This window comes from Anomaloglossus baeobatrachus, chromosome 2, assembly GCF_048569485.1.
Source record: "Anomaloglossus baeobatrachus isolate aAnoBae1 chromosome 2, aAnoBae1.hap1, whole genome shotgun sequence".
Lineage (NCBI taxonomy): Eukaryota > Metazoa > Chordata > Amphibia > Anura > Aromobatidae > Anomaloglossus > Anomaloglossus baeobatrachus.
The window spans coordinates 569,535,846-569,562,924 of NC_134354.1; the positions used below are offsets into that span (position 1 = coordinate 569,535,846).

Sequence of the window (27,079 nt, forward strand, 5' to 3'; positions counted from 1 at the left end):
AAGAAGAATAATTTCAGAGCTTTTTCACCTTGCCACCAATAATCTGTACAAATCCATTGAGAAAAAAGTTGCCATATAAAGTTTAGCTGTTGTAGTAGGATTTCCCTGACATTTTCTTAGTTGCATTTTATAGCAAAAACAATAGTACGTAAACTGCTTGCAACACAACAAAGGGATCGCATTATTAAACACCAAAATTTCAAGGCTTTGGATATACCATGGAAGATTGTGGAGACAGTAATCAAGAAATGGCTCAAAATTTGGCAGAATGACATATTGACAATACCTAAAACTGAACGTACCATAAGAATTGATGTAATGACAAAAAAAAATTTGGAAATAAAAAGGTGGAGCTAGGATTATTTAGATCAGTATAAAACCTTTTTATATTTATTTTTAGAATTTTTGTTCCATATACAGTCATGGCCAAAAGTTTTGAGAATGACACCAAAATTATATTTTCACATGATCTGTTGACCTCTGGTTTTTAATTGTGTTTGTCTGATGTTTACATCACATACAGAAATATAATTGCAATCATATTATGAGTACCAAAAGGTTATATTGACAGAATGAGTTAATGCAGCAAGTCAATATTTGCAGTGTTGACCCTTCTTCTTCAGCACCTCTGCAATTCTCCCTGGCATGCTCTCAATCAACTTCTGGATCAAATCCTGACTGATAGCTGTCTATTCTTGCATAAGCAATGCTTGCATTTTGCCAGAATTTGTTGTTTTTTGTTTGTCCACCTGTCTCTTGATGATTGCCCACAAGTTCTCAATGGGATTAAGATCTGGGGTGTTTCCAGGCCATGGACCCAAAATCTCTGTTTTGTTCCATGAGCCATTTAGTGATCACCTTTGCTTTATGGCAAGGTGCTCCATCATGCTGGAAAAGGCATTGTTGGGCGCCAAACTGCTCTTGGACAGTTGGGAGAAGTTGCTCTTGGAGGATATTCTGGTACCATTCTTTATTCATGGCTGTGTTTTTAGGCAAGACTGTGAGTGAGCCGATTCCCTTGGCTGAGAAGCAACCCCACACATGAATTGTTTCAGGATGCTTAACAGTTGGCATGAGACAAGACTGGTGGTAGCGCTCACCTCTTCTTCTCCTAATAAGCTGTTTTCCAGATGTCCCAAACAATCGAAAAGGGGATTCATCTGAGAAAATGACTTTACCCCAGTCCTCAGCAGTCCACTCCCTGTACCTTTTGCAGAATATCAGTCGGTCCCTGATGTTTTTTCTGGAGAGAAGTGGCTTCTTTGCTGCCCTCCTTGAAACCAGGCCTTGCTCAAGCAGTCTCTGCCTCACAGTGCATGCAGAAGCACTCACACCAGCCTGCTGCCATTGCTGAGCTAGCTCAGCACTGCTGGTAGTCCGATCCCACAGCTGAAACAGTTTTAAGATACGGTCCTGGCGTTTGCTGGTCCTTCTTGGGCGCCCTGGAGCCTTTTTGGCAACAATGGAAGCTCTCTCCTTGAAGTTCTTGATGATGCGATAGATTGTTGACTGAGGTGCAATCTTTGTAGCTGCGATACTCTTCCCTGTTAGGCCATTTTTGTGCAGAGCAATGATGGCTGCACGTGTTTCTTTAGAGATAACCATGGTTAACTGAAGAGAAACAATGATACCAAGCACCAGCCTCCTTTTAAAGTGTCAAGTGGTGTCATTCTTACTTAATCATGACTGATCGCCAGCCCTGTCCTCATCAACACCCACACCTGTGTTAATGGAACAATCACTAAAACAATGTTAGCTGCTCCTTTTAAGGCAGGAATGCAATGATGTTGAAATGTGTTTTGGGGGTTAAAGTTCATTTTCTTAGCCAATATTGACTTTGCAAGTAATTGCTGTTAAGCTGATCACTCTTTATGACATTCTGGAGTATATGCAAATTGCCATTAGAAAAACTTAAGCAGTAGACTTTGTAAAAATTAATATTTGTAGCATTCTCAAAACTTTTGGCCATGACTGTACAGTGGAGAAAATAAGTATTTGATACACTGCCGATTTTCAAAGTTTTCCCACCTAGAAAGAATGGAGGTCTTTCATTTTTAGCATATTAACACTTCAACTGTGACAGAATAAAAAAGGCAGAAAATCACATTTGTTTGATTTTTAAATAGTTTGTCTTTTATTGCATGAAATAGGTATTTAATACAATAGAAAAACAGAACTTCATATTTGGTACAGAAATCTTTGTTTGCAATTACAAAGGTCAGACGTTTCCTGTAGTTCTTGACCAGGTTTGCACACACTGCAGCAGAGATTTTGTCCCACTCTATACAGATCTTCTCAAGATCTTTTCAGTTTTCAGTGCTGTCACTGGGCAAAATTGAGTTTCTGCTTGCTCCCTATTTTCTTTTGGGTTTAGGTCTGGAGACTGACTGACTAGGCGACCCCAGGACCTTGAAATGCTTCTTACTGAGCCACTCCTTAGTTCCCCTGGCTGTTTGCTGTGGGCCATTGTCATGCTAGAAGACCCAACCATGACCCATCTTCAACGCTCTTACCGAGGGAAGGAAATTTATCTAAATCTCGTGATCCATGACCCCATCCATCCTATCTTCAATATGGTGCAGTCCTCCGGTCCCCTTTGCAGAAAAACACCCCCAAAGTATGATGTTTCCATCCCCATGCATCACGGTTGAGATGGTGTTCTTGGGTTGTATTCATCCTTTTTCTTCCTGCAAACATTGCGAGTAGAGTTGATGCCAAAAAGTTATTTTTTGTCTCATCTGAACACATGACGTTCTCCCATGTCTCCTTTCGATCATCCAGATGGTCATTTCCAAACTTCACATGAACCTGGACATGTGCTGGAGGGAGCAGGGGGACCTTGCGTGTCCTGCAGGATTTTAATCCATGACTGCGTAGAGTGTTACTAATGGTAATCTTTGAGACTGTGGTTCCAAGTCTTTTCAGGTCATTAGCCAGGTCCTTTTGTGTAGTTCTGCGCTGATTCCTGACCTTCCACAGAATCATTATTATCCCATAAGGCCATATCTTGCATGCAGCCCCAGACCGTGTTAAATTGATAGTTATCTTGTTTTCTTCCATTTACTAATAATTGCACCAAGAGTTGTTGCCTTCTCCCCAAGCTCTTTGCCTATTGTCCTGTAGCCCATCCCAGCCTTGTGTAGGTCTACAATTTTGTCCCTGGTATCCTTAGCCCTTTGGTCTTGGCCGTGGTGGATAGGTTGGGGTGTGATTGATTTTGTGGAAAGGTGTCTTTTATACAGGTGACGCGTTCAAACAGGTGCAATACTGGTAATGAGTGCAGAGTAGAAGGGCTTCTTAAAAGAAAACTAAAAGGTCTGTAAGAGCGAGGATTCTTGCTGGCTGGTCAAATACTTATTTCAATAAAATGGAATTTGATTATGTGATTTTGTGTATTATTTTTATTATTCCGTTTGTCATAGTTGAAGTGTATCTACGATAAAAATTTCAGACCTGTGGGTGTATTAACATGCTAATGAATGCGCAGCAACGCTGCACATACCTCAGTCTTCATGGCAGCTGGTGGAGGATGGATGCGCTCTGCGCATGATCCGGACTTCCGATCATGTGCACTAAACTAATGCCGGTGTAAGCTTCCCGGCTTCGGTGAAATTCATCCATCCTGTGCCGGCCACCATGAACAGTGAAGTATGTGCGCATTGCTGCGCATTCATTAGCATGTTAGTACACCCACAGGGTATGCTACCATGCTATGTGGGCCGACTAGTTAAGGTCTCTTTCACACATCAGTTTTTTGGCATCAGTCACAATCAGTCTTGTGACTGATGTGACAGATCCGTCGCAGATTGTGGTACAACTGATCCAGTAAAAAAATGGAGCTGTCGTACTATATTTTTGTTTATATGGCAAAGGTGATTTGCCATTCAAAAACCTATATGAACCCAGAGAGAGAGAGAGATTTTGTCTGACCAGGAAGGAATTTACACATCTGAGCATGCTCGGTTAGTAAAAGACGGGTCCATCGCTGGATATAATATACGATCTTTAGAAATACTTTTTCTAAAGATCTCTTTATCTATGCTAGTGTATACAGGGATGGTTAGGCAGGAATCACTAATATGCACCCAGAACTGCTCGTGGTTCTGGGTGCATATTTCTCCTGACAAGTTCCCTTTAAAGGGGTTATCCAGCTTCTTTTGACTTTTTTTCATTATTACCCTATTGGGCTACATTGGGGCAGGTAAGTAGATAGAGACCACTTACCTGCCCTGCTGTCAGCCCCTCTCCCCCGGCTCAGAGTGGTCATGTGACCGCTCCTGCCGCGATTTTGCTGCTTCCGGTCATTTCATGTCTACATGGGCAGGGCCATGTTGACATGCAAATGTGGAACAGCATGTCGCCTCCCTGCTGGGCTGTACAGTGCGTGGAGTAACCGCCCCCGTTCCCTGCACCCTCCCACACATTCCCCCGCACCCGTACTCTCACCGCAACCTCCCACACACTCCGTAGTCTCCCTCCCCCGCCTCCTGTGCCCAGCTACGTGCGCCCTGAATTCCAGCCGATTCAGTGTCCAGTTCAATAAGGCAAGGAACACTTGCTGTCAGATACACTGTCAGCGCTGTGTCCCCAGCGCTTTTTCATGTTTACTGCCTGACGCCCTGGGAACTGTCTCCCCCCCCCCCTCCCCCGTGCGCGCTGTCTGTGTCATCATGGGTCATTTGTGTGTGTGCATCAGTCTGTGTCCCGCGCCAGCCCCGCGGATGCCCGCACTGCATCGTGTCAGTGTTTGCCCCCCTCTGCAGTATAAGCTGCTTCTCACCCTGCAGTGCGTGCAGCCGCGGTGATGGCGAGCGCTGCTTGTCATCACTGCCCGTGCAGTCTGTGTCCCGCTCCCTGCCAGCCCCGCAGCTGCCCACACTGCAATGTCAGTGTCTGTTCGCAGAATCAGCAGCTTCTCACGCCGCGGGGCTGGCAGGGAGCGGGACACTGACTGCTAAAGGTGGTGTCACACACAGCGACGACGTCGCTGCTACGTCACCATTTTCTGTGACGTTGCAGCGACGTCCAGTCGCTGTCGCTGTGTGTGACATCCAGCAACGAGCTGGCCCCTGCTGTGAGGTCGCCGCTCGTTGCTGAATGTCCAGCTTAATTTTTTGGTCGTCACTCTCCCGCTGTGACGCACAGATCGCTGTGTGTGACAGCGAGAGAGCGACGAAATGAAGCGAGCAGGGAGCAGGAGCCGGCTTCTGGCAGCCTGCGGTAAGCTGTAACCAAGGTAAACATCGGGTAACCAAGGTGGTTACCCGATATTTATCTTCGTTACCAGCCTCCGCCGCTCTCACGCTGCCAGCGCCGGCTCCTGCTCTCTGCACATGTAGCTGCAGTACACATCGGGTTAATTAACCCGATGTGTACTGTAGCTAGGAGAGCAGGAAGCCAGCGCTAAGCAGTGTGCACGGCTCCCTGCTCTCTGCACTGGGACATGTAGCTGCAGTACACATCGGGTTAATTAACCCGATGTGTACCGTAGGTAGGAGAGCAGGGAGCCAGCGCTCAGTGTGCGCGGCTCCCTGCTCTCTGCACATGTAGCTGCAAGTTAGATTAGATGAGATAATTACCTGCTGTGACGATCTCCTGCCTCCTGACGTCACCGCGGTCACTGCCTTCTCTGCCCGTCTCGCGAGCGGCCCGAGACTGTCACTAGCAGTGACGTCACGGGCTCTCGCGATACTGCGTAGAACGCGGCGGGCATAGAATTCAGTGACAGCGCTGACGTTAGGAGTACAGGAGATCGTTACTGCAGGTAATGATCTCATCTAACCTCCTGACTGCAGCGCTCGTCATCCCCTGCCCTGCAGTGACCTGGGCTGACCTATTGATGTTAGCTCAGGTCACTGCACGGCTCTCCCAGCCAATGGGGAACATTTTGTTCTTCATTGACTGGGAGTCTCATTGACTATGGTATGGATCGCCGTGCGACGCCCTTATTGGATTACGCCGGACCCGGATTTGATTGTTCTTGTCAATAAATTGTTGAAAGAGGGAATGTGGGGAGTGTTTTTTCAAATAAAACTTTTTTTGTTGTCTATTTTTTAGAATACCAGACCACAGCTGTCCGCTTTACCTTGGCTGGTGATGCAATTTGGGGGGCACCCCACGTTTTTATTTTAAATTATTTATTTAATTTTAAATAACAGCGTGGGGTGCCCTCTGTTTTGAATTACCAGCCAAGGTGAAGCTGCCAGCTGTGGTCTGCAGGCTGCAGCCGTCTGCTTTACCCTAACTGGCTACAAAAGATTAGGGGGGACCTCACGTCGTTTTTTTTTTAATTATTTATTTATTTATTGGCTAAATACAAGGCTAAGCACCCTTTAGTGCCACATGAAAGGCACTAAAGGGTGCCAACTTAGAATATGCGGGGGGGGGTAGGACATTATATTGGTCTTTCTCATCTATTATCTATCCCTCTATCTATCCCTTGATTCATTCATCCATCCCTCTATTTATCCCTCTAGCTATCTGTCTCTATCTATCCCTCTATCTATCTAGCTGCTTCCGCTTTTTTACAGTATGAAAAAAATAGGAAGGTACGCAGATGACACACGGACCATATACGGAACGGAACGCATGCCACACAGTTGCATCCGTGAAAAAACATGACCATTTTTTTGCGGACCGCAAAAACGGGGCAGTCCTGTGAATGTAGCCTAATCAAGAGGCTTATGAGGGTGATGTATTTAATTACAAAAAACTGTTTTTTCTTGGTGTATATGTTTATTTACTGTCACTTACAGATTACTAAGGGCGGGGTGTCTCATAGACCCTGACGATTAATATCTGGCTTAGAGGCAGCTGTGGGCTGTGATTAACTTCATATTAGCCTGATTGCCACCACCCCAGAGCAACCAGGAAGAGCCAGGTAAAGTGCTGGGATTGTCACATCTAATGGATGTGACAATCCTGAGTGGCTGCAGGCTGCTATTTTTAGGCACGGGGCGGCTCAATAAATAGGGGTCTCCCCAGCCTGACAATACCAGCCCCCAGCTTTTGTGGCTTATCATGCCTGGGTACCAAAATTCGGGGGGACTGAATTTCGTTTATTTTTAAATTATTTTTGTAAATCAAGAAAAAAGCCGCATGCAGTTCCTCTTATTTGGATACACAGCCAAGATAAGCACACGGCTGGGGGCTGCATACTGTAGCCATATGCTTTTTCTGTTCTTGGTGTCATAATATGGGAGAAAAACACAGTGAAAAATTTTATGCGTTTTATACCACAATAATGATCTGCAGAGTTGAATTGCTTTCCCGCTCATCAACCGTCTTGGCGCCTGTGATTGGTTGTAGGCAGATGCTGTCACATACGCTAAGGGTGCGTCTGACTGCAACCAATCACAGGAGACAGGACAGCTGGAGGACGGGGAAAGCAGTGCATATGAATGAGCAGTAATTAGCGGCCCAGCAAGTGAAGGAGAAGCCACGGGAGCAGTGTACAGCTGCAACGGAGCCTCGGTCAGTATGAAGCGCTTTCTTCTTTTTTTTTTTTTTTACTTTACTATTAATTTTTAATTTCACAAGTGCCTGATCCTGATCACACATCCGGAATCCAGGTCCTGGTGCTGCCCAACAATAGCCTCTGATACTCTGAAAAGAGGGCTGTTTACCCCTACACTGACTGATAGAACGAGTTTTTTCAGTAGCTACTCTGAAAAGATGACGCAAAGTTTCGTGAACCTCCATTTTCAACAACCCACAAAGTACAGTTTCATCAACACAGTATGATAGCCCCAACACAACCCACCACATTTTATAATGGCTCACACACAGTATAATGCGCTTCACATAGACATCCAAATACTATAATGTCCCCCTCATACAGCCCAGCAAACTATATTTTGGCCCCTACACAGATCAAAACAGTATAATGGCTGCCCCACCTAATGATTAAAAAAATTACTCATCTCTCCCCATTCTCCCGCTGCTCCAATCTTCGCAGCAGGTGTCCTGAATGTTCGGCACTGGTCTGCAGAGGGTGCGTTGAAGTGACATCATTGTGCCCTCTGCACTGAGACATCAAAGCTCATAAGCACAGGGAGAATAATGGAGGAGGGAGCCGTCAGATCATTGCTTTCAATTATATTGGCATTTATCGTTCAGTTGAACGTGCAATACAGGACGGAGGTGGGTCCAGTGCAGGCCCTGGAACTGGCCCCCTGACTCACAGGTCCCTTAGTAGCAACGTGGTCTGCCGCCATGAGCGGTACACAACTGTATATATCTTTCAATTTTAAATATATATATATATATATATATATATATATATATATATATAAAGCGGTGTGTGTGTGTGTGTGTGTGTGTGTGTGTGTGTGTGAGTCCGCTAAAGGAATCCGCACTATCTCATTTACAATAACTTTTTTTGCACAGATGACCCATGTGACCCAGGGAACGTCGTAGACTACGGTTTCACAGGAAAATTTAACCCTGCTCTTTACAGTTACTCTCCAAAAAACATGACTCCATTAAAGTGAATGGAGCCTGGAACTACAGTTTATTAATCTCAGCTGTGATTGGTTACTATAGTAACAAAGGACAGTGTTAGTATAAGAGGTAATAAGATGTCAGTGGGGAGACGGATAGAGAGAGACAGACAGGGAAAGAAAAGAGACGGAAAGCTAGAGACAGACAGAGACAGATGGTGAACGAGACAGACGGTGAACGAGACAGACGGTGAACGAGACAGTGTGGAAATGAAAGCCACCTCACAGACCTGCATCATGCTAGTAGTGACATAGGCATGCTGTGATGTATGACAGCATGACCAAAATATCTGCAATCTGCACACTCCACATTCGGAGCCCAATGTGTCAATTCATATAGTGACACATAGAGGGATAAGCCTGGAGAATCTATGTGCATATATGTATGTATGTATGTATGTATATATATGTATATATGTATGTATGTATACACATAACTATATGACACAAACCACGCACACACACACATGTACCATACATACATGGCGTATATATCTACTATAGACTCACATTGGGTGCTATATATAGTCTGCCTTAGGCTATGTGCGCATGTTGCGTAAATACATGCAGTTACGCTGCGCTTTGTAGCGCAGCGTAACTGCATGCGTCCTGCGTCCCCTGCACAGTCTATGGAGATTGTGCAGGGGCCGTGCGCACGTGGCGTCTTAGAGCGCAGCGCTTCGGCTGCTGCCCGAAGCGCTGCGTTCTAAGAAGTGACATGTCACTTCTTCCGTGCGCTTTGCCGGCAGCTCCTGCTCTGTCTATGGCAGGAGCTGCAGGCAGAGCGCATGGAATCGGCTTTTTTTTTTTTCTCTACGGACATTTTCTGCAGCGATTTGAAGCGCACGTGTGCTCTTCAGATCGCTGCAGAAATTTCTGCAGGGCTAGTACGCAACGTGCGCACATAGCCTTACACAGTATTCATTTATCTATAAGGGGTGAGGAACATGTAACAACTCTTTCTGTTACCGTTGTGGATGGGATGTGAGCTGATTGCTGTGTCACAGATGAGAGAAGCTGGATCTCTGCTCTGTCACATGCTGAGAGGTCAGGTGCTGGGCAGAATACTGACAGCCATTGAATGTGCAGAGGGAGGGCAGGGGGCGTTTCTGGACACTGAGGCCAGGCAGGGGGCGTTTCTGGACACTGAGGCCGGGCAGGGGGTGTTTCTGGACAGTGAGGCTGGGTGGTGCCAGCTCTGACTGAGGTTTGGCAACCAAGAATACAGGAAATTGTCATGTTTGTTGGAGCTGAATGTAAACAAGGTGCTGCAGAGAATAAAGGGTGAATTCAAGAGGAACAAAAGTTAGAAAACAAGAAATAACAATATAGTGGTGATTTATATGATAATACAGCGCAGATTAGCTTACAATTTTTTTTGGAGTGTATGTCGGATAACTCCTTTAAGGGTCGGCAAATTTTATGCAACCACATTATTTTTGTGTTTTAATTTTATTTTTCCCAAAAGAAAAGATTTCAATTTATTTTTCAATTCTAGGTCACATTAAAGGTGGAAAAAAAATCTCAAATGGTTTTTCTTGGCGTACAGATTTTTTTACATGACAAAAACTTGGCATATTATCAGAAATGTTGTGTACACTTTTATAGTCACTGTAAATTTATACATAATTTTCACTGTAGGTACTACGTTACTGTACCATAATACCTTCCAACTGGATCCAACAATTTTATTTCTCTAGAAAGAACTAGTGCACAATAGTGACTTCCATGTTAACCAACTAATTTGTCATTTCAAATCAATATTCATGCAAATTGCCTTTTTTCCAAAAGAAAAAAAATGCTCTCTAGGGAATCTAATTGGAAATAACACTCTTAGAAGTCAAGATTGACTCTTTAAAAAAGTATTTCCACATGACTTGGGATATAAAGCCAAACCAGACTCTTCTTCAAAGGGAAAGATCTCCATTGGCGGACAGCCATTTTGGGCTTCTTGCCTCTTGCCAGTGCAAAGTATGATACTGGTATGCTGTGTGAGAGGTATTTTTACAGAGCTATGGTATGGGTGGTAAAATCTTTCCTTGGCAAGACTTATAGTCCAGGTAATGGGGTGCATTGCCTGGCTTATGTCTCCCTACAGCGACTTGTTGGTCTTGTCATTAGTCAGTATACATGTGAAGTCTTAATGTAGAAATACTCTTGAGTGCATCTACATTTTTAATTGTCTAGTGCAAAAATTACTTAGATTTTTATTGCAGAAAATATATTTGTCTAGTTTGTCAATTGGGAGTCTAGGGAGTTTTATAATTTAGGGTCAATAGGATGGGGTCCTCTGATTAGGACTAAAGATCATCTGTAGAGTCTCTGACTTTGGAGGACTCAGCACATCAATAGGTATTTAACATATATCGATCACTGATGTATGTATAGCTTTTTTTCCCCAACAATATGCATTTTCTTACATGCCTACATCCATGAATTGCGTCCAGTCACATTTAACAAATATTATCCCTGAATAACTTTGTTTTTAATTTCTAGAAGCCAAGTAATAGAAAAATCAACCTGTCTGGGTATGGGGTTGAACTTGCTATTAAAGACACCGAATATAAGGCAATGGATGATACCCATCTTGAAGGTACTTTTGATGTGCAACATATAGTAAAATAAATAAATAAAATCAATAAATTGTACATACAGTTATGATTCTTCTATAGAAATAGGTTTTATCTTTCTTGTATATAGTTGTCAGTGGAGGTTTCCTATTGTTCTCAAGTTGTATAAGATTTATCAAGGGTATTCATTCATTTAAAGGTCTTCTACTAACCTTCCATTGATCTGTTGATTTCATTGGTCACTATGTAATGCTTCATCTCCTGTGGGGTTGGTCCTGCACGAAAATTCACACTTGCAGACTTTGTCAAAGATTACCGATGAATGGGATCAGAGAAAGGAAGTGGAATCTGGTTATTTTTAGGGAATTGGTATAAAAGAGAAGTTTTAAAGAGGTTGTCCTGGTCTCCCCAAGCTCTGTTCTCCACCCAGCCCCAATTTCTCTGCTTGACTGACAACTTGTTTGCTTGAAGTCACACAACAAAAAAGAGTGGTCAGCCAAGCAGAAGAAGGTGACACTAGGCCTGGGTATAGAGCTGGTGACTGCTCGGACACTGAAAGCACTTCAGTTTCCTTGATATATTGATCAAGCTGTGATTTCTCAGTAACTGAGCAAAGGAATGGCTAATGGTAAAGAGGTGTGTATTGACTTTCTAAGAGCTGAATGTGCATGCAAACAGTACAGCAGTTTGTAAGGTGAAGTCATTCTAAGGCCCTGTGCGCACACCGCGTTTTTTTTCTACGGATTTGCCGTGGTTTTTGCTGCAGAAAAGGTGCGTTTTTTGTTCATAACCTTTCTACAGTCCTTCCCCAGCAAAATCTATGGGAAAACCAAAATGCTTTGCGCACACTGCATTTTTTTTCCTATAGGTTTTGCTGCAGAATTTCTGCAGCTTTTCTGCAGCAAAACATAAGCTTATTGCACATTACATTGAGGGCAGGCAAATTCCGTGTACTGATACAAGTCAAAGTAACCTTCCCTACCCACATTGTGGGTTCGTACATTTAAAATCAAAAGAAAGGAATTTAGGAAGGAAAGCGAGCAATCCAACAAAAAACGAACAACGCTAACAGCTGGGGAAGAGGCCCCCTGATGAGAATATAGGAAGTTGGTATAAAAGAGAGTAAGGGGGAGGGGAGAAGAGAGAAGAGAAAAAAAGGGGGTTTAGTCTAGCCGTCATCACCAAAAAACACAACGATTTTTTTTATTTTTTTTTGTACGAAAAAATCAAAGCCTCCGACAGCTGTACCAGGAACAACTCCGGAGCCAGGACTTGGGTAGTTCCTGTCACATGTCTGATCACCTCACCCACTTTGTCCCAGAACCGTCTCAAAGCTGGACAGACCCAGAAGACATGTACAAAGTCCCCCACCTCCGCCCCACATCTCCAGAAGCTGGGGTCCACCCCGGGGAACATCCTGTCCAGTCTAAAAGGGACCCTGTATCACCTTGCAAGAAGTTTGAAATCAGACTCCTGGAGCTTATCAAGGTTTTGTGCGCCAACAACGCGACATTACTCCTTTGCACGTCCGACAGAGCGAGTCCCAGGTTGCGTTCCCACTGCAGTAAATATCTGGGATGGGTGTCGCAGCATGTAAAGCACCCTTAAAGCCTGCTTTACACCTTACAATTAGGGATGCGATCTCGTATGCGATGTGACACGCCCAGGTCGCATATGCGATCTAATGAGATTGCACGTAGGTCGTTCATTTGCTGTCACACGTGCGTTAGTAGCCTATGTTAAATTGATCAATTTTGTGTGCGATCCTTTAGATCATGTGTTCTGTGACGTATGCATTGGGCACCCTTTTTTTTTTTTATTTATTGACTTGACAAGCGTGTGTAATGTGTAGGGATGCGTTTTTACTATGTCATCTGCCATTCAGCTCTGCTACATGGCCGCTAACAGCAGACACAGACAGCCATGTAGCAGCGGTGAATGGCAGATGACAGCAGACAGAGCCGCACTGTCAGAATGAACTCGGGTGAACCTCACCCGACTTCATTGTGATGCTGCGGCTCTGTCTGTGCCGCGCCCTGATTAGCGGTCACCAGTGAAGACTCATCGGTGACCGCTAATCTCCTGAGTAAGTGAATTGAGCAGCCCTCTCTCATACTCACCGATCCCCGATCCCCGGCGCTGCACGGCATTCACACTGCTCCGGCGGCTTTTACTGTTTTGAAAAAGCCGGCCGCCCATTAAACAATCTCGTATTCACTGCTTACCCCGCCCACCGGCGCCTGTGATTGGTTACAGTGAGACACGCCCCCCACGCTGAGTGACAGGTGTCACACTGCACCCAATCACAGCAGCCGGTGGGCGTGTCTATACTGTGTATTGAAATAAATAATTAAATAATTAAAAAAAACGGCGTGCGGTCCCCCCCAATTTTAAAACCAGCCAGATAAAGCCATACGGCTGAAGGCTGGTATTCTCAGGATGGGGAGCTCCACGTTATGGGGAGCCCCCCACCCTAACAATATCAGCCAACAGCCGCCCAGAATTGCCGCATACATTAGATGCGACAGTTCTGGGACTGTACCCGGCTCTTCCCGATTTACCCTGGTGCGTTGGTAAATCGGGGTAATAAGGAGTTATTGGCAGCCCATAGCTGCCAATAAGTCCTAGATTAATCATGTCAGGCGTCTATGAGACACCCTCCATGATTAATCTGTAAATTACAGTAAATAAACACACACACCCGAAAAATCCTTTATTGGAAATAAAAAACACACACACATTCCCTGGTTCACCACTTTAATCAGCCCCAAAAAGCCCTCCATGTCCGGCGTAATCCAGGATGGTCCAGCGTCGCATCCAGCGCTGCTGCATGGAGGTGACAGGAGCTGCAGCAGACACAGCCGCTCCGGTCACCTCCACGCAGGTAATGAAGACAGCCGCGCGATCAGCTGCTGTCACTGAGGTTACCCGCTGTCGCTGGATCCAGCGGTGGATGCAGCGGTGGCCGCGGGTAACCTCAGTGACAGCAGCTGATCGCGCTACTCACCGCCGCTCCTATCACCTCCACGCAGCAACTGAGGTGAGTAGCGCGATCAGCTGCTGTCACTGAGGTTACCCGCGGCCACCGCTGCATCCACCGCTGGATCCAGTGACAGCGGGTAACCTCAGTGACAGCAGCTGATCGCGCGGCTGTCTTCATTACCTGCGTGGAGGTGACCGGAGCGGCTGTGTCTGCTGCAGCTCCGGTCACCTCCATGCAGCAGCGCTGGATGCGACGCTGGACCATCCTGGATTACGCCGGACATGGAGGGCTTTTTGGGGCTGATTAAAGTGGTGAACCAGGGAATGTGTGTGTGTTTTTTATTTCCAATAAAGGATTTTTCGGGTGTGTGTGTTTATTTACTGTAATTTACAGATTAATCATGGAGGGTGTCTCATAGACGCCTGACATGATTAATCTAGGACTTATTGGCAGCTATGGGCTGCCAATAACTCCTTATTACCCCGATTTACCAACGCACCAGGGTAAATCGGGAAGAGCCGGGTACAGTCCCAGAACTGTCGCATCTAATGTATGCGGCAATTCTGGGCGGCTGTTGGCTGATATTGTTAGGGTGGGGGGCTCCCCATAACGTGGAGCTCCCCATCCTGAGAATACCAGCCTTCAGCCGTATGGCTTTATCTGGCTGGTTTTAAAATTGGGGGGGACCGCACGCCGTTTTTTTTAATTATTTAATTATTTATTTCAATACACAGTATAGACACGCCCACCGGCTGCTGTGATTGGGTGCAGTGTGACACCTGTCACTCAGCGTGGGGGGCGTGTCTCACTGTAACCAATCACAGGCGCCGGTGGGCGGGGTAAGCAGGGAATACGAGATTGTTTAATGGGCGGCCGGCTTTTTCAAAACAGTAAAAGCCGCCGGAGCAGTGAATGCCGTGCAGCGCTGCGCTGGAGATCGGGGATCGGTGAGTATATGAGAGAGGGGGATAGACTGACATGGACAGAGAGTGAGGGACAGAGATAGTGACGGACTGACAGAGATTAGTGCATGACAGACATTGTGAGGCGCTTCAGAACGCAGCTTTTCAGCTGCGCTCTGAAGCAGACCTTTTTTAAGCTGCGGTGCAGAGCGCACACCTGCGCACATAGCATCAGACACCAAAATCGTATGAGGGATGTCACACGTTACAATTGACTAGTTTCGTACTACCAAACGTCCAATGTATGAGGAATAAACGACGTGTACGCGATCACCGTATTTTCGTTCAATATCGATCGCATGTAGGTTTCACACGCAAATACATCACAAACGATGCCGGATGTGCGTCACTTACAACTTGACCCCAACGACGGATTGAAAGATCTATTGAAGTGTGTAAAGCAGGCTTTAGTTACCTTGATCTCCAACAATCGTGAACAGAACTCCAGTGTAGCCCCTATGGTGAGATGATGCCTCAAACTAGAAAGTTAGATGCGGTATCCAAGGGGCGGATGAGAGATGGACCTCGGAGAAACTTTGCTCCAGAACTACCTAAGACTTCACGAGGGATTGGTGGTACCAATCAATAACTTTAGCCATATGTGAGGTCCAGTAATAGGTCCTCAAATCTGGAATTCCCAAACCCCCCCTCCTCTTAGAGTTACCCAGCAAGGACTGGGAGAGCCGAACCGGCTTATTAGCCCATGTGAATTTAGTTTGGAGAGATGCCAGGTCCTTAAAAAAGGAGTTAGCTATCCTTATAGGAAGAGCCTGGAGAAGATATAGGATGCGAGGAAGAACATTCATCCTAAAAATATCACATCTCCCAAACCACGTAAACAGACCTTTGGCCCACCTCGCGTAATTTTCACGGATGGTCTGGAGAAGGGGGAGGAAGTTAAATTTATAGAGCAGATTGGCATCAATCACAAGGGAATTCACAAGTACCTCAGGGACTGAACGACCTTTTTGAAACTAAAACATAACCGAAGTGAGGAGACTATGTCGGGGGGTGGGGGAGAGTCACATCCAGGGCCTCAGACTTAAGGGTGCTTTACACGCTGCGACATCGCTAACGATAGATCGTCTGGGTCACTTCGTTAGTGACGTACATCCGGCACCGTTAGTGACATCGCAGTGTGTGACACCAAGAAGCGACGATCAACGAGCGCAAAAACATGAAAAATCATTGCTCGTTGACACGTCGGTCCTTTCCCAAATATCGTTGCTGCTGCAGGTACGATGTTCGTCGTTCCTGCGGCAGCACACATCGCTGTGTGTGACACCGCAGGAACGACGAACATCTCCTTACCTGCGTCCACCGGCAATGAGGAAGGAAGAAGGTGGGCGCATTGTTCCGGCCGCTCATCTCCGCCCCTCCTCTGCTATTGGACGGGTGCCGTGTGATGTCGCTGTGACGCCGCACGAACCGCCCCATTAGAAAGGAGGCGGATCGCCGGCCAGAGCGATGTTGCAGGGAAGGTAAGTCCGTGTGACTGGTGTTAGCGATGTTGTGTGCCATGGGCAGCGTGCATGTAAAGTACCCTTTAGACATGTTAATTCTGAAATTAGACAGGGCAGAGTATTTTTCAAATTCCCGCAGTAGGTTAGGTAGGGATACCATGGGATTAGTAAGAAAAAATAGAAGATCGTCTCTGTAGGCCGCAATTTTAAATTAGTTTTTTTTTAACCCGGAGGCCAGAAATGTCACCATTACATCTGATATGGCATAGAAGGAGCTCCAAAGTCAACACGAATCTCAAAGGAGAGAGGGGACACCCCTGTCTACTATCATTAGCAATAGGGAACCTGTCAGACAGACCATTCTCCCTGACCGCTGCAGAGAGAGCACTGTATAGGGAACTGTATAGGGAACCCATTTATCTCAACCTGGATCCACTCAACCCCACCGCCCGTAAGACCTCAGTCATTAACGTCCACTTAACCCTACCAAAGGCCTTTTCGGCATTGGTGGAGAGGAGCATCATGGGTAACTTTTCCAGGTGGGCCTTATGTATAAGATTCAGGGCCTTTGTTGTGTTGTCCCTCGCTTCTCTGCCCACCCTGAACCCAACCTGATCATAAGGAGGGAGATAGGGTGGTAACTAACGCACTAAGTTAAGTCCTTACCCTCCTTGAGAATTACAACTATATTTGCCACCAGAGAGTTGCGAGGTATTAGAGACACAGCAGAGATGGCCACGTTCAAAGCCTGTAGAAGGGGGAGCAAGTAGCAGAGAACCCATTTTTTGTAGTAGGCTAAAGGAAATCCTTGGGCCTGAGGCTTTTCTAGTCAGAGAATTTTTAATTCCGTACGAACCTCCCCCACCACAGTCGGTTACCCCAGCAACGATTTGTTTAGTATTCATTGACTCTGCCTGTCAGTAGGACAGCTAAGGGCAAACGTTAAGGTTATCAGCGCATCATCAAAGAAATAGATGTTTTTGATTGAAGCAGCCACCAGAGAATGAAGATCACCATGTTTGACAAAAAGATGGTCTAGACGAGAATAGCTATCATTGACCGCTGAATAGAACGAAAAATCTTTATCTGATGGGTGCAGCAATCGCCACACATCTATCAACTGAAATTCATGAAGACCCCACTCAATCCGTTGGAATGCCGCCTGTGATAGGTAGGATACCCTTTTGGATTTAACCAGCTGCGGATCTAAAGTGACATGGAGGTCCCCATCCACAACTAGGTTGCTCTCCGAGAATTCGTCTGCCATCTCAAGATATCGTAAGAGTGACGGGCACTGCCATGAGTTTGGGAGGTAGACTGCTACGAAAGTGAAAACCTCTGCTCACGCCTGCTGCATCTTGGAATGTCATAGATGCCTGGAGGACGTAGCAAAATTGTGAAGGAAGAAGAGAAAAAAGAAAAACAGAAAAAGGTAGGGGGGGTGGTGGTGGAAGAACCTGAAGAGAAGGAGAGCAAAGAGGTGTCCCACTAGCTGGGGGAGAAAAAAGACAGAAAATAGAAGATACAAAGTGTAGAGAAAGCTCACAAAAAGCTTGCCGACCTAGGGACCAGCCCAAGATTCACTAGAGAAAGAAAAAGATGGGGACAAGTACAGACCCTCGGGGGAGGATAAGCCCCGGCCCGCACACAAACAAATCAACTAGTGCTCTCCACCTATCGCGGTGGGGTGCAGTATGAAATTTCCACCCACCGACGATGTAGAAAACAAGGAGAAGAAAATCATTACATTTCCTTTAAGATTTAAAGAATGTGACAAACTAGCAAGTGAAACATATGCAAACCCATTATAAATCACCATGCCACAGAGACAAGGACTCTAACCTGGCCCGCCAGGATGAAAACCCAGCATGAAAACCAAACCGACTTTAGGGGGGCAGTCGGCCCATCGGGCCCAAGAAAGGACCTTACAAAAACCTCAGCTTCATGAAAGTTTTTGAGCCTTGCTCGCCAGCTGTGGCAGATAAATTTTGCCCTCTCCTCTTCCCTCTCCGCGTGGAAGGACCCACCGGATCCCAGGCGAGCCAGTACGGAAGCGACATTGCAGAAGTCCCCAAAAAAAGAGAATAGGCCCGGCAGGCCCAAGGGTTGCTTTAGTTGATATACAGCATCTCCTTTACGGACTATGAGGTGGAAGGGGTGACCCCCAGCGATAAGGCTCTCCTCCTTAATCTGGAGCAGGAGTGGTTGTAGTTGCTGCTTCATGAAAAGAGTGTGGGAACATCTGGGAACAGCGACACTGTGGCTCCATCCATCTCCACTGGGCCATGTGCCCAAGCGCCCTAGAGGATCCGCTCCTTGTCCGCATAATAGTGAAAACAACACCGAATGTCTCGAAGAGGATGGCACCCGGCCATTGGGTCTGGCCACCCTATGGATCTTATCAAAAAGGAAAGTGGCGTCCATGGGTCTGTCCGTAACCGTTTTTAAAATGGTCAGGACATTGGAGCGGAGAAGATCTTGGGACCAGTCCTCCAGGAATACCCTTCAGCCTTATATTGTTCTTCCTGCTTCTGTTCTCCTGGTCATCTAGAAGCAGGTCAGTTCCCTCATACGGAGGTTATAATATTCACAGTCTCTTTCCAGCCTATCCATCCATCCCTCCATGGACTCCTGGGCCTGCTCCATGGCCATAATCCTGTCCTCCATCACCCAATGTCCTCCCTCATTGATGATAATGCAGTGAGCTACGACTGATCACTTCTGGCCACCACCTCCACAAGATCTCTTTTGCTAGGGAGAGCCAGGATAAGCTCCCTGAGAGCCAGAATGTCCTGTATGTTAGGGGGATACATTGCGGGGGTTGCTGAGCCTCCCTTTGTGCTCTCCCATGAATTGGGGATCCTGGGGGACAACTTCCGGTATCCCCATGTCAGGCGTGCCTCCTGTGTCCATGTCCCCGGCAGCCCCCGGCTGCAGAGCGGCCTGTGTGGCAGTGACTGCCCCCCCCGTTGGGTCCGCCCACTATCTCTCCCTCCACCGAACCTGCTGACTACACATCTCCGGCGTGCTCCCAGACAATGGCTTCACCCCTTTCTGCCGGGCTGCCTCTAGGAATTTTCCCTCTTTCGTGCGCATGGCTCCGGCAGGCGCCATCTTGCTTCTACCTGCTCCTGAGGTGCTTACAGCTAAGGGAGAGAGGAATTGTGCCAGCCCCCCTGACTGTCTTCCACCTGCAGGAGATGGAGCCAGGTTAGGTACAGAGGAAGGCTTTATTTTAGGAGGCATTCCTGGGCTGCGTGGTCGGTGAGGGAAGGGAAATAACACAGCGGGCACGGGAGCTCTCAAATAACACATGCTCACTCCGCCATGTCCAGGAACCTCTCCCCTCCAGCACCTCTTGAATGTTTTCTTATATGTCATGGCAATTCTATTTTGTAACAAAAAACACACAACTAAATAAATAAGACAAAAAGCCTGACAGCACTCCCAAAACTGCAATGTTAACAGTTGCATAACTGAACATGACATAAAATTACAAAAAAATAGTTTCCACTCTGAAATGCTAAAGCATGAAAACCATGAATATAAGAATATAGATATGCATTACTGCTAAAGGAAATCGAAGAAAAAATATGCAAAAACGGCTATTTCTATATCTGCCCAGTCGCCACGTCATGACATATCTCGTAACTGGGTACCTACTCTGAACTAAAGCCTCTCTGGGTTTAAAAACCTCCTGTGTATGGGCAAGTAGGAACCTGCTATAGTAAATAAAATCACCTGTGGCTAGTGGGGGAGGGGTGCACGGTCAGAAGGCATGACCCCCATTAATCTAGACAAAAGGATTGCAGGCACTCCCAAAACTGCAATTTGAACAGGTGCATAACTGAACATGACCTATTACAAAAAGAGACAGTTTGCACTCTGAAATGTTAAAGCGTGAAAACCATGAATGTAAGAATATAGATCTGCATTACTGCTAAAGGAAATCTAAGAAAAATGATATATTTACCGTAGCATATAAAAAAAGGCTGTTTTTGTATATGCCCAGTCGCCACATCACGGCATATCTTTTTTTGTAATTTTATGTCATGTTCAGTTATGCACCTGTTCACATTGCCGTTTTGGTAGTGCCGTCAGTCTTTTTGTCTACATTCTTGTCTATATTCTTACATTCATGCTTTTTGTGCTTTAGCATTTCAGAGTGCAAACTGTTTTTTTTTTTTTTTTTGTAACTAAATAAATAAAACATTGTAATAGAACGCAGATCAGTGTTTCCATAGAATATCTGGAAATTGCTATGTCTATAAGCTCTATAACTTGAGATTTTATTGTATGTGAATATTTTCTGTAGATATACTTCTCAAGACAGTGGCTATAAAATTTCCTCTTGCTTTCGTCTTGTAGAAACTCTTGCCCTGCCTATGGTTTTTTTTGTTCTCAGAGCCTCCATGACCTTTTATGTACAAGCAATTTTCAGTTACAGTTTTTGCCTAATAATGTGGTGTGTCCAAAAGTCTTCTAGACCAAAACCAAAGATTGCAGTAAATCAGATGTAAATTACTTTCTGCCTCGCAAAGCACTGGATCAAATCAAAATGCTCATGTTTTGTCTACTAGAAGAGAGCAGTCAGCCCTTTGGAAAGGACACCGAAGGACACTGAATTCTTGACACATTAGGCTTCACTTTTACTGTAATTATGTTCACTGTGCCTTGTTCTGACAAGTTCCTCAACTCTATGTACAGACAATTCTTCCCAAATGCTAACCTCCTGCTACATGATATTTTCTACATAATCATGTGCATTTGCTCATCCTCAGTATTCATTTTCTGCCAAGATTCTTTGCAGTTCTGCCCTTTATAGATTGGTAGGCATTTGTGTGCTTTGCTACCCTCTGGTGAAGCTATTTAAAACTTTTAATAAGCTGTTTTGTTAGCCATACTAAAAAGTCTTGTCTTGTTAAAAAGTGTCTCGCTAGCGTTATTTTACTTTGTTTATTCTATGCACATTCCTTTGTAGAAAATAATCGCCACCTTCACTGATGTGACACGGCTTTTCTGGATTGTATTAAACTTATACAACAGTAGTAATAAGTAGATTTTAGTACTCGCCATAAAATCTGTTTCTCGTAGTCTTCATTGGGAGAACCATGGGATAGTCTGCTGCCACCTGGAGGCTGACAGTATTATAGCATCTAAATAAAATTGGCTGATCCCGGGCAGACTATACCTCACCTGCTGAAGTCGGACTTCCTCAGTTTTGTGAGAAAGCAGTAAGAAAGAAGGGAAAACGAATTAAGAAAAGGGAAAATTATAACCATATGCCCAACTGAGCAACAAAGAAGGGAGCTGTGTTGCTCAATGAAGACTGTGAAACAGATTACAGTGAGTACTAAAATGTACTTTTCTTGTTCATCTTATTGGGGGACACAGAACCATGGGGCATCCTAAAGCTGTCCCCAGAGAGGGAAAAAAAAAATAAATATCATACTGTTATCACCTAAGCTTCTGCCCCAGCTGAAGCAGAAGTCTTGGCTACTGCTGCACGCAGTTGCTATCAACCAGGCTTGCATCTGTCAAGGCAAAAATATAGAATCTGTAAAACATTGAAAATTTATGCACCAATGCCCAAGTAGCTGCTTTACAGAGCTGTAATGCCAATCTCTGATGATGCACCACCAAGAGGCCCTCACCGCTCACACAGTGTGTGCTCTAACCCTAAATGCAGCTACTCTAGCCTTAGCACCATACAGTCCCTGACAGAAGTTCTGTCGCTTATCCATGTTATGTAAATAAATGCTTATAACCTGACTTCAAATTCATCCATTGGTTTTCTAAATTACTTTTCTTTGTCGCTCCATTGGGAGACCCAGACAATTGGGTGTATAGCTTCTGCCTTCGGAGGCCACACAAAGTATTACACTTTAAAAAGTGTAACCCCTCCCCTCTGCCTATACACCCCCCCGTGCATCACGGGCTCCTCAGTTTTTATGCTTTGTGTTGAAGGAGGCACACATTCACTCATGCTCCCATTTTAGTCAGCAGCAGCTGCTGATTATATCGGATGGAAGAAAAGAGGGCCTCTAACAGGGCTCCCGGCATGCTCCCTTCTCACCCCACTAAGTCGGCGGTGTTGTTAAGGTTGAGGTACCCATTGCGGTTACACAGGCTGGAGCCACATGCCGTTTTCCTTCCCCATCCCTTAGGGGCTCTGGGAGAAGTGGGATCCTATCCGGTCATCCAGGCACTGGGACCGGGCTCCCTCCGCAGCCCCTGTGGGATTCTGACGGACAGGAGACTGAGTATCATCAGGGACAGGGCCCTGCATCTACGGGTACTCTGTGTCCCCTTGGGGACGGTGCATGGAGCACCTTGGCCTCAGACGCTGCAGCGACTGCGGTGTTGGTATGAGACCGGGACTACCGCGCCGACCGCGCCTGCTTGCCGGCCGCGGTTTTAACTTTAGTCCCCGGCTTTTGCGGCCTAGTGCATTAAACTCCCGCCCCCGGGCCTGCCAGTCAGGGGTAAGGGCGGGACGGTCGGGCTGACGCCGACAGTGAGGGCTGGAGCACACGTAGCTGTCCTCCGCCCCCCTCACTAATCACTCTGGGGCCAGATTCCCGCACTTTTGTAGTTACGCCCACGGCTCCCTCCTCCCCTGTGAACGCCGACAGCCATGTTTTAAGCACATTCTGCCGGTGGAGGACTTCTGGCTGCATCTCTGGGAGACCCGAGGCAGGGAATCTGGGGGCCACACACCGCTTGAGCGGTCGGTAAGCCACACCGGTCACCCGGTGCTGGGCCCCATAGAATGCCGAACTGTATATATATATAGTATATTTGTATACATTTTCTCGGTTCGGCTGTACTGTTAGCTTGTGGCTATATATCCCTCAGTGATCACTCTCCTGGGAGACAACAGCATGTCGTTCACAAGGAGCAAGGGTGCCAAGACACAGGGCTATTTTGCAACCTGTACCTCTTGTGCGGCTATGCTACCTGCAGGTTCCACCTACCCTCACTGTGAGCAATGCTCGGGCCCTGTGGCACTCGCTCAGCCGGAGCCTGGGGCACTGGTGGGACCCTCGGCCCAGGTAGAACCGCCGGTTTCCCCTGTCCAGGTGGCAGGGACAGAGTTTGCAGTTTTAGCTGAGAAACTCTCTGAGTCACTGTCACAATCCATGGCTCAGTCTATGGACAAATGGTCTGCTAAGATACTAGAAGCCTTGCAGTCCAGACCGGCCCTTACACAGGCCCCGGGCACTGCGGGATCGCCCCCAGGCCCCTCTCGGTCTGCGACGAAGCGTGCGCCTGGGGTGGCCTCTAGTTATTACGTGGAGGACTCCGGCACGGACCGCAGTCCCAGACCGGCTAAGCGGGCTCGATTAGAATCTTCCCCGACTTCATCACGCTGTTCGGGGTCTCAGCTTGAGGACTCTCTAGAGGATGAGGCGGAGGTCGCAGCCCAGGACTCTGACCCTGACGTTGCTCTCAATCTTGATACACCTGAAGGGGACGCCATAGTAAATGACCTTATAGCGTCCATCAACCAGGTGCTAGATCTTTCTCCCCCAACTCCACCTATAGAGGAGTCGGCCGCACAGCAGGAGAAGCACCAGTTTAGGTTTCCCAAACGTACTCGGAGTGCTTTCTTCGATCACTCGAACTTCAGAGATGCTGTCCAGAAGCACAGGGCTTTCCCGGACAAGCGCTTTACTAAACGCCCTAATGACACACGTTACCCCTTCCCCTCTGACGTAGTTAAGGGTTGGGCTCAATGTCCCAAGGTGGAACCTCCAGTCTCTAGACTGGCGGCTAGATCCGTAGTGGCAGTGGCTGACGGTTCAACGCTCAAGGATGCCACGGACAGGCAGATAGAGCTCCTAATGAAATCCATCTATGAAGCCATAGGCGCGTCCTTTGCCCCAGCCTTTGCAGCAGTGTGGGCACTCCAGGTTATCTCAGCTTGTCTGTCTGAGATTAATGCGGTCACCCGTACCTCGGCTCCGCAAGTAGCATCTTTGACTTCTCAGGCGTCGGTATTTTCATCCTACGCCATGAATGCTGTCCTGGACTTGGCTAGCCGTACAGCGGTAGCATTCGCCAATTCGGTGGCAGTCCGCAGGGCCATGTGGCTACGCGAATGGAAGGCAGACTCTGCTTCCAAGAAGTTCTTGACCGGTTTGCCTTTTTCTGGCGACCGATTGTTTGGCGAACAATTGGATGAAATTATTAAGCAATCCAAGGGAAAGGACTCGTCCTTACCCCAGCCCAAACCAAAGAGACCTCAGCAACGAAAAATTCAAGCGAGGTTTCGGTCCTTTCGGCCCTCAGCCAGATCCCAATCCTCCTCGTCCAACAGGCCACAGAAGAGCCAGAGAAACTCTTCTGCATGGCGGTCTAAGTCACGTCCTCCAAAGACCGCCGGAGGCACCGTCTCCAAGGCGGCCTCCTCATGACTTTCGGCCTCCCCAAACCCCATCCTCGGTCGGTGGCAGGCTCTCCCACTTTTGCGACGCCTGGTGGCCACATGTCCAAGACCGATGGGTGAGGGACATTCTGTCTCACGGTTACAGGATAGAGTTCAGCTCTCGTCCTCCGACTCGTTTTTTCAGAACATCTCTGCCCCCCGAGCGAACCGTGGCACTTTTTCAGGCGGTGGACACTCTGAAGACAGAAGGAGTTGTGATCCCCGTTCCCCTTCAGGAACGGGGTCGCGGTTTTTACTCCAACCTGTTCGTGGTACCAAAAAAGGACGGTTCATTCCGTCCCGTTTTGGACCTCAAATTGCTCAACAGACATGTGAGAACCAGGCGGTTTCGCATGGAATCCCTCCGCTCTGTCATCGCTTCGATGTCCCAAGGGGACTTCCTAGCATCAATCGACATCAGGGATGCCTATCTCCATGTGCCGATCGCTCCAGAGCATCAACGCTTCCTGCGTTTCGCCATCGGGGACGAACACCTTCAGTTTGTGGCACTGCCTTTCGGCCTGGCGACAGCCCCACGGGTCTTCACCAAGGTCATGGCATCCGTTGTGGCAGTCCTACACTCTCAGGGCCACTCGGTGATCCCGTACTTAGACGATCTCCTAGTCAAGGCACCCTCCCGGGTGGCATGTCAACACAGTCTGACCGTGGCTCTGGAGACTCTCCAGAGGTTCGGGTGGATCATCAATTTCCCAAAGTCAAAATTGACTCCGACCCAATCACTGACTTACCTCGGGATGGAGTTTCATACTCTCTCAGCGATAGTCAAGCTACCGCTGGACAAACAGCGTTCGCTGCAAACAGGGGTGCAATCTCTCCTTCGGGCCCAGTCACACCCCTTGAGGCGCCTCATGCACTTCCTGGGGAAGATGGTGGCAGCAATGGAGGCAGTTCCCTTTGCGCAGTTTCATCTGCGTCCACTCCAATGGGACATTCTCCGCAAATGGGACAAGAGGTCGACGTCCTTAGACAGGAACGTCTCTCTTTCTCTGGCAGCCAAGACCTCTCTTCAGTGGTGGCTTCTTCCCACTTCTCTGTCGGAGGGAAAATCTTTCCTGCCCCCATCCTGGGCTGTGGTCACGACGGACGCGAGTCTGTCAGGGTGGGGAGCGGTTTTTCTCCACCACAAGGCTCAGGGAACCTGAACTCCGACGGAGTCCTCCCTTCAGATCAATGTTCTGGAGATAAAGGCAGTGTATCTAGCCCTAAAAGCGTTCCATCGGTGGCTGGAGGGCAGGCAGATCCGCATACAGTCGGACAACGCCACGGCGGTCGCGTACATCAACCACCAGGGCGGCACTCGCAGTCGTCAAGCCTTCCAAGAAGTTCGGCGGATTCTGCTGTGGGCGGAGGCCACAGCCTCCACCATCTCCGCGGTTCACATCCCGGGCGTAGAAAACTGGGAAGCAGACTTTCTCAGTCGCCAGGGCATGGACGCAGGGGAATGGTCTCTTCACCCGGACGTGTTTCAAGAGATCTGTTGCCGCTGGGGAACGCCGGACGTCGATCTCATGGCGTCTCGGCACAACAACAAAGTCCCGGCATTCATGGCACGGTCTCAGGATCACAGAGCTCTGGCGGCGGACGCCTTAGTTCAGGATTGGTCGCAGTTTCGACTGCCTTATGTATTCCCTCCTCTGGCAATGCTGCCCAGAGTGTTGCGCAAGATCAGGTCAGACTGCCGCCGCGCCATCCTCGTCGCTCCAGACTGGCCGAGGAGGTCGTGGTACCCGGACCTGTGGCACCTCACGGTGGGTCAACCGTGGGCGCTCCCAGACCGACCAGACTTGCTGTCTCAAGGGCCATTTTTCCATCTGAATTCTGCGGCCCTCAACCTGACTGTGTGGCCATTGAGTCCTGGCTCCTAGCGTCCTCAGGGTTATCTCAAGAGGTCATTGCCACTATGAGACAGGCCAGGAAACCAACGTCAGCCAAGATCTATCACAGGGCTTGGAGGATCTTCTTAGCCTGGTGCTCTGATAAGGGGTTTACCCCCTGGCCGTTTGCCTTACCCACGTTTCTTTCCTTCCTTCAATCCGGAATGGACAAGGGTTTGTCTCTCGGCTCTCTCAAGGGACAAGTATCGGCGCTTTCCGTGTTTTTTCAAAAGCGTCTAGCCAGGCTTCCGCAGGTCCGCACGTTCCTGCAGGG

General features: G+C 47.4%; 1 protein-coding gene across 1 annotated transcript in view; it reads left to right on the forward strand.

The window, feature by feature from the left end:
• Positions 1-27,079, forward strand: part of UGGT2 (UDP-glucose glycoprotein glucosyltransferase 2) — a 518,153-nt gene that overhangs the window by 37,316 nt on the left and 453,758 nt on the right. The window contains exon 6 of the mRNA XM_075336749.1: positions 10,998-11,094. Within this exon, the coding sequence (XP_075192864.1) occupies positions 10,998-11,094 (97 nt within the window). The remainder of the gene's footprint in view (positions 1-10,997; positions 11,095-27,079) is intronic.